General features: G+C 52.9%; 1 protein-coding gene across 1 annotated transcript in view; it reads right to left on the reverse strand.

Moving 5' to 3' along the window:
- TBL3 (transducin (beta)-like 3) overlaps window positions 1-7,813 on the reverse strand; it is a 13,731-nt gene that overhangs the window by 3,314 nt on the left and 2,604 nt on the right. Inside the window, exons 2-17 of the mRNA XM_009994776.1 lie at window positions 7,702-7,794; window positions 7,452-7,499; window positions 7,048-7,189; window positions 6,458-6,542; window positions 5,919-6,086; window positions 5,579-5,654; window positions 5,062-5,158; window positions 4,489-4,685; window positions 4,019-4,160; window positions 3,479-3,537; window positions 2,851-2,954; window positions 2,421-2,571; window positions 2,041-2,271; window positions 1,257-1,327; window positions 706-862; window positions 260-318 (exon numbers count right to left, since the gene is read on the reverse strand). Coding sequence (XP_009993078.1) covers window positions 260-318; window positions 706-862; window positions 1,257-1,327; window positions 2,041-2,271; window positions 2,421-2,571; window positions 2,851-2,954; window positions 3,479-3,537; window positions 4,019-4,160; window positions 4,489-4,685; window positions 5,062-5,158; window positions 5,579-5,654; window positions 5,919-6,086; window positions 6,458-6,542; window positions 7,048-7,189; window positions 7,452-7,499; window positions 7,702-7,794 — 1,880 coding nt within the window. The remainder of the gene's footprint in view (window positions 1-259; window positions 319-705; window positions 863-1,256; window positions 1,328-2,040; window positions 2,272-2,420; window positions 2,572-2,850; window positions 2,955-3,478; window positions 3,538-4,018; window positions 4,161-4,488; window positions 4,686-5,061; window positions 5,159-5,578; window positions 5,655-5,918; window positions 6,087-6,457; window positions 6,543-7,047; window positions 7,190-7,451; window positions 7,500-7,701; window positions 7,795-7,813) is intronic.

Below are 7,813 nucleotides of genomic sequence, written 5' to 3' on the forward strand. Positions count from 1 at the left end.
GCAGGAAGAAGTGAAAGCAGTTTAAGGGTTCTGACTTTGCTTATCTTAGCAGTGCATAAACATGGAACTAATTGACTGTCAAGCTGACACTGTTATCACAAGGGAATTAAAGATAAACTACAAGGCAGCAGAGACTTCTGTGCCCTGGCAGCCTCTAAATAGCTACATGATGGGGTATTTGGATGCCATGGAGCTGGGTGGCTCTGGGTGTGGGCAGAGTTTGCCTTTTGCAGCACATTCCTGCACCGGATCAACTCACTTCAGAATCTGCTCCTCCTCTTTAGCTTGTGCCTCTTTCTCTTCGATTTCAGTGACATCCTACAGAAAAACAGAACATAACTTTGCCAAATCTTGCTTCAATACAGATCCATTTTTGTTTAGCCTTCAGGTAATTATGAGACCAGTTTCTGCAGCAAGAAGTCTAAGTCAAATAATTGAAGTATTAAATCCAGCAACTTGCACATCCAAGCCCCTTCAACCACCAGGGCTGTGCCGGCTGCCACGGCCCTGCTGCTGCTCCATCTGCTGGAGAAATACAGGATGGCAAAAAAAAACCAACCCCACACCCCAAAGATAAACCTTCCCGACCTAATTTCAAAGTGCAGGAAATGAGGAGAGCACATGTCATGCTGGAACACGGAGAAACAAGCCTGAGCTCATTACCAGCCCAGAAAGGCAGCCCCAAGAGGTACAGCCCCACTGTACCTTCCACAGCGTGATGCAGGAGTCACTGGATGCTGACACCACCATATCATCCTGCTTGTTAGAGTGAAGACCCCAGATTTTATCTTCGTGACCATCTAAGGTTTTCACACACTCATTTGTTTTAATTGTCCAGAGTTTTAAGAGTCCATCAGAACCACTTGTGGAAGAGACAGGAACACAACAAAAATAATCACTGGATGGATCTCTTCTTCCTTGGTCCCACCTCAAATACCAGATACACCTGTCCCATTCCAATGCCTCTTACACAGGGGCAGAATTAACCAAAAATCTCCAGGGCAACACCCTCAGGGCACCCTCTGCCTGTCGTGTATGTCACCACCCCAGCAATGTCACAGCAGCCAACGAGAATCCAGTGTCACTGGAAAGGAATTATCCCCAGCAGATATCTGGGCATAAACATGGCACCTTCCTATCAGCCTTGCCCAAACTAAATCCACTGCATAACTCTTCCCTCTTGCTGCTGGTAACACCTAAGTTTTCCTTTCTGGCTAGTTCTGGCACCCCCCCCAGGCCCCTGGTGTGGCTCTTACCTGCTGAGCAGCTGCGTTCCTCGGCTTACGAAAATGATCTTCAGTACAGAGGCATCGTGACCTTCAAAGGTCTGGAAAACAGAAAGGAAGCTCTGAAGTGTTCACAGAGGATAATACATACTCCCAGAGACCAAAAAAGCAAGTTCCAAAAAGCAGCCTCTATCCTTGGGACTTTCTCCCAGCAGAGGCTGAAAGGGCAGCAGGAGATGACTTCTCCCTGTACCGTTTTTCCCACAACCTGCATTTGCTTGAAGGTGTTGCCCAAGGTCACGTTGCAAAGGGTCTGAAGGACCAGCCCAGTGCCCAGGCTGCATCCTCAAAGGTTGATTCCCCTGCCAGCCAGTGTAGTAACACTGCTGGGCAGAGCGTGGCACAGGGACAGCAGCTGCCTCCTTGTGGTCTTAGTGAGACACAACTGGGCCGCACAGGCAGTTCTGCGAGGAGTGAGCCTGAAATGTAAACCTGAGTGTTTTTCCTTCACTGCCACGGCTGTGCTAGGCAGCACCAGCTCTCCTTCAACAGTCTGAAGATGCTTTGCCCCCCTGATCCACCCTGTTGCTCACTGGTGAGCTATGAAAGGATGATCACTTGAGCATCGGGCTGGTGCTCTTGCATTGGAGCTGACAGATCCAAGGTCCTGGACAACAAAGCTAGACCCAGACAGCTCTTCATGCAGCACAGCCATGTTGCTGCATTTCAGCTGCAGTAACCAGCACATTTTGAAACAGCCTCAACCAATCCCCCTAACACACAAGGGCTGCCCAGAGCAAGGAGCTCTCATCACCTTCAGACAGCTGAAGTCCCGGAGACCCCAAAGCTTCAGAGTCCCATCTGCTGAAGAGGTGGCCAAGATCTGATCCACTGGGGAGAACTGCACACACCAGATCCCACGTTTATGCCCCATGAAGACACCCAGCAAGGAGCAATCAGCAGAGGACCAGAGCTTGGCCAGCCGGTCCTGCGAGCCCGTGGCCAGGAGCTTGTCATTCGGAGAGACCGCCACGCTGTTGATGTCCTGGAGGAGCCATGAGCAGAGAGAGCACAGAGCAAGTGGGGTAAGTTTTAGCTCGTAATGTTTGACAGGTAATAACTGCAGGGTACAATACAGGATGGAAAGAGAGAGGTTTCTAAGATGGATGTTTCTAAGGTCAAGCAGAGCTTTACCTTGTTGTGAGCCCTCTCGGTCACTTTTGCATGAAGGGTTTCTGGACTGGAGAGCAAGGCTGCTTTGGCTTTGGAAGTGAGGGATTCTGGGATATTCCAGATCTTGATTGTGCAGTCCTGGCTGCTGGTCACTACAAAGGTTTCTTTCATTCTGAAAGGAATAACAATGTCAAGTGTAAGGAAGCAAAAGAGCAGCCAGAAAGAGGCCTTACCCCCCTGGGATTTACACACCTTCAGTCACCGTGTGATACGAAGCCAAGAGCTTTTATGTCCACAACTTATGGGCAGACAGATGTGCATCCAAAAAACCCCATCCTTCCCTCAACCTCTGAGCACCAGAACAAGCTGGGACCAAGAGTGAGAGCCAGGATGGCCCCAAGGCAGGCACCCACCCAAACTCACACTTGTGAAGGGAAACTGGTTTTATTACCTGGAGCAGGAGACGGCGCCCACCCCGTGGGCATGTCCCAGGCCCCGGGCAACGCAGCTCACCCGCCCGTCCTTCTGCATCCGCCAGACTCGGAGGCTTTTGTCCTGCAAGGGGAGAGGACAGAAACTGCTGTGCTTTCCTGACCAGTCATCAGCTCCCCACCAGCTCCCTGCATCCCTGAGCCTCACTATTCCCTGCTTTTGAGGGCTGAAGCTTTGCCTGGAGCGGGTGGGGGCGGGCACAGCCAGGCAGGACGCTCTGCAGTGAGACTCCAGCCTGGGGGGTCATTCCTGGGTGTACCAGGGCAGTTGGCACCTCTTCTTCCAACATGGTTTTTTTTTGCTCCCAGCTCCCCATTAGTCTGACACCAATGACATCTCTGAGCTCCTCTGCAAGACTGAGATGCTTGAAGAATGAGACATCTCCTTTCAGGCTAATAACGTATCATCGGTAACATTTCCCCAGAGATAACATACAAAAAGGACTGTGGGAGAACATTATATTTGGGGGATGCAGGAGACAGGAATTGTGTCTGAACAAGATCCCTTTCTGGATCACCAAAAAAAAATCCCAGCTCTGCCCATAAAGATAAAGGAAGAGCTTCACTCTGTGAGGAAAACGAACGCACCTTCGCACAGCTGACGAACATCAGGCCTTTCCTGAAGACATCCAAAGCAAGAATTGTTTCTAAACAGAAGAAGAAAAAACAGCTGGATGCAAAGTAAGACTGAAACAAGACATCAGGAATGTGTGAATGAATGAGTGCACTGTTTACTACCTAGGGACAGGTTTGGGCCACCTGGGAATGTATCACACTCCCAGCAGTGACAGGCTGCTGATGGCCTGGGTGTGAGTCTGGCACCTGCAGCCACTGGGCTGCAGTCAGACCTGGCACCCACCACCCATGTCCTTAGTTCCAACTTAAACTGACCTCACTGCTAGTGAGAGGGACTGAACTGACTGACAGAGCTGGAAGAAGAAAACTAGTGCTTGTAAAGCCAGGACAGCATAATCCATCCTTTCTCCACACAGCTCCAAAAACCTGTTGTGATGCAGTTCTAGAGAGAAATCAAGGACTCCAGTGTCCATGTAAGAGTTGTGAAAGAAGGTGGATGAAGAAACACCTGCACATTTCCCACCGACTGAGGTCAGAGTTGATCTCACACACCTGTGTGGCCATAGAGGATCTGGCAGTGGGATGTTGCCAGCTCAAACACTTTCAGCTGGGGGCTGTTGGTAGCCACGACGATGTGAGAATCACCAGGCCCCAGGAACTTCACATCCAGAACCTCATCGTTGTAACCTGCAAGCTGAGGGTGGCAGAAGAGAAACAGCTTAAGGGGGAGAACAGCACCATGCTCAGCAGACTGTGTCACTGTTACTTTTTGATAAAAGTGTGTGTAAAAACTGTATCAGACAGAAGCTGGAGCAGGGGAGGGATTTCCCCTTTCTTTCCCTACCTTTGTGTCTGTGCAATATTCCCCCAAACAACCCACCCTGAAACTGGCCTTCTGGCTTGTCCCAAGGAACAGGGAAAAAGAGGCAGGAGAGGAGAGCACCCCTGGGTAAAAGCTCCCACCAGGAACAGAGCTGGTCCTTAAGCCAGGATGCAGGAAGAGGGAGGCTGAGGGTTGTCACCTGCTTCCTGAGCTGCAGCGTGTGAGCGTCGTACAGCAGGATGTTGTGCTCGGCGGTCACGGTGAGGAGCTGGTTCCTGGCAGGCAGGAGCAGGCACTGGGTCAGGCTGTGCTCACTGGGCTCCTCCTGCAGCTCAAAGGGCACGGTCTGGCTGTACACACAGGCAGCTGTGGCAACTTCCCAGACTTTCAGGATGCCTAAGGAAAAAAGATGATAGAAATGATCTGCCAGAGCCAGTTTCAAGCAGTGATTGTCCAAACAATATAAAGCAAACCCTGGCCTTGCCTGCTGGGAAGAGCTACACAGCTCCAAGGCAGGACTGGGAGGGGATCCAGCTACAGTTTTTCCTCTTCAGTCCAAATCAAACTTTATTGCAGTTTGAAAACATATACAGTTAAAGCTCCATGGCACAATCTAATCTGCTCAGCCACTGCTGTGGGGGGAGCACAGAAGGCTCTGCTCTCCAGCCCAAGGAACCCACACAAGGAACTCACATCCCAGAACAGCAGCACTGCAGTGTCAGGAGTCCTTTCCTGGCTTCCAAGCCTGGCAATGACCTGCCAGGACACTCACCTTTGCTGCCAGCTGTGACAAAGTGCAACCCCTCCTTCTTCACACCCAGCTGGGAGAAATCTCCCTTTCGAGGCAGCAGGACAGCGGCTTCCACGCTCTGCAAGAGAGTTGGTCCAACAGCAGCTGAGCAGGAGGGACCCGAGTCCCATTTCAGCACCCAGAGCTGTGCCCCAGCCTGCTGGGGGCAACAGGGACACCCACTGCACTGCCCCAGGCTATGCCCCAACTGGGGACAGGCAGGCAAAGACAAGGAGAGAACCAAGTTCTTCCATCACTGTCCTCCCTTTCTCCAGCAGCACTGGGGATGTATCTCCTCAGACTGCCCAGCATGACCCCACCAAGCCAGGAGATAAAGAAAATAAACAGATTTAGACACAGAGATTCAGGGCCTTTAGGAAGTGCAGGGGGGGAAAACTGATTTCACAACATACAGGAACGTGAAGAGGGAGAGGGACCATAGAACTGTGACCTGGGCTCTATAAAGGATCTCAGAGGAACAAAGCAAAAGCCACTTCACCTCGTAGACAGGGACGGTGCGTTTACTTTCTCTGGTCTTCAGGTCCCACACCAGGCAGATTTTATCACGGCCAGAACTGCAAGCGAAAGGAGCTGTTTCAGTGCCAAACCCATAAACTCAGGCCTCGTGGGAAGAGGCCCATGTGCAGGAAGGCTTCAGCCTTCCCAGTGACAGCAGCTACACTGCCAGACACCCAGGGACCTGGACCCTCAGGCACTTGCTTGTCAGGTCAAGCAGAGTCTGGGCACTTGCAGCTGTCCGTCCCTTCCCAGCTCCCACAGCATGCCCAGGCTCTGGCAGGTGAAGGGGAGAGCAGGGTGCAGCCCCTGCAGGGGGGTACCTCAGGAGGGTGTTGCCATCAGCAAAGGCCAGGGAGGTGACAGCACTGAAGTGCCCGTCCAGGGTGGCCAGGCAGCGGCTGCAGCCCAAGTCCCAGATGCGGATCTTGTAATCCATGGAGGAGGAGAAGAGCCGTGGCTGGGAGACATCAGGGTGGAACTCAACCAGGCTAGAGGGAAGGAGATGCACTTGAAGAGGAGAGGAGCAACCCAGCTGGTGTAAGCCCAGTCTTGAAAGTGACACACGCTCCACACAGGGCTGGGTAAAGCGGTCGGTGTGGGTTTGTACCAGGACTTTCTTGGCAGGACTTCCTCCCTCTGCCAGAGGCACAAATATTCCATTTGGTTCCCAAGAAATTTCTTGATCAAACCCTTTCCTAGAGTCACTCGCAGCTCCTTCACTGCACACCTCAAACATCAGGGGACAGAAGAGCCCAGACCCTGCCTGGAACCTGCTCTTGCATTCCATCAACTCCAGACTTTTCCCAGTGTCCAAGCACCACATTCATACCAGCAATGGACAAATACAGCTCATCCTTACTGTACAACTCCTGAGGATCCTTTCAGGTTGTGTGTGCAGTACTGCTTGATCATATCCCAGATCTTGATGGTGCTGTCACAGCCACCTTGGGAAGAGGGGATATAAAGGGATATATCAGGAGAGAGATGGAGGGGGGGTCACCTCATCAGAAACTGTAACAATCACAGGTTGAAAAGGCAGCAGGAAGAAAAATGAGTTTGGTAACCACCACACACAGCAGGAGAAGCTCAAGGAGCACCTCACCTTTTCAGAGAGCTGGGCAAAAGCTGACTTCTTGCAATCACACCCAAAGGACAGTGAAGTTCCAGCTCACACCCACCCTCCTCCACCTCCAGGAGTCCCAGCTCCATACTAGGACAATGAAGCCACACTACCTTCTAGACATTTTTCAGCATTTTACTAAGTGTATTTTAGATAGAGCAGTGAAAGGATCCCCTGTTGTCTGTTAAAACATCATTCCTCTCTAAGGAAAACCTCTTGTGCTGTGTCTGAGGTCAGGAGGTCACTCCCACAGCTGAGATGAAGGATCCAGAAGCAGAGGAGCCACTTCCTCACCATTCCCACCCTGTGGCAGTGACATGGGGCTGTACCTGTGGCCAGCAACGTCGAGGTGGAGTCAAAGGCCATGCTGGCAACTGGTGCCACGTGGATGGCCCTCCAGGTGCGGGTGCACCTGCCCTCTCTCCAGTCCCACTGCCGCAGCAGCAGCGCCCGGCTGCCCGTCACCAGCACCTGCCCACAGCCCGGGAGGAAACCACAGGTCACAGCTCAGCCAGCTGGTTTTCCCAGTGCCCATACACAGGGCACAGAAATGCCAGTTGCTGCGACATTCCTGAAGCTCTGGCAGCCTCTCAGAAGCCAGAAGGGGCTGGAAGCAGCTGAGCAGACCCCATGGAGCTCTCTGGAAGTGCTGGGAGCTTCCCGGGGGAGCAGCCCCCAGGGCTCCCTGCTCCAGGAGCCCTGGCAGAGCAGCACAGATACCCCAAACACACACCTCATCATCGGGGCTCAGGGCAAACGAGGTGATGTCCTCTTCCTCCTCCTGTAAAAACGAAAGGAAAAAGAGCCCAGTTACACCCGGTGTGGGGGGATGAGCCCTCCCAGCTCCCTCCTCCAGGCTCCCATGGACACCGAGCACAGGCAGCAGCTCCCGGCCGAGCTCGGGGCCACCACAAGTCCCAGGGCTCAGCCTTCCGGGCAGTTCCCGGACCCACAGCCCGGCAGGGAACCCGCCGCGGCCGCACCTGCTGGAGGCTGCGCAGAGCTCCGGTCTCCACATCGATGATGTTCAGCTTGGCCCCGCAGGGGCAGAACAGCAACTTCCCGTCGCGGTTTACCTGGAGGAAAGCGAAAGGG

The sequence above is a fragment of the Chaetura pelagica genome, unplaced genomic scaffold (assembly GCF_000747805.2).
Source record: "Chaetura pelagica isolate M959 unplaced genomic scaffold, ChaPel_1.0 scaffold1820, whole genome shotgun sequence".
Classification (NCBI taxonomy): Eukaryota; Metazoa; Chordata; class Aves; order Apodiformes; family Apodidae; genus Chaetura; species Chaetura pelagica.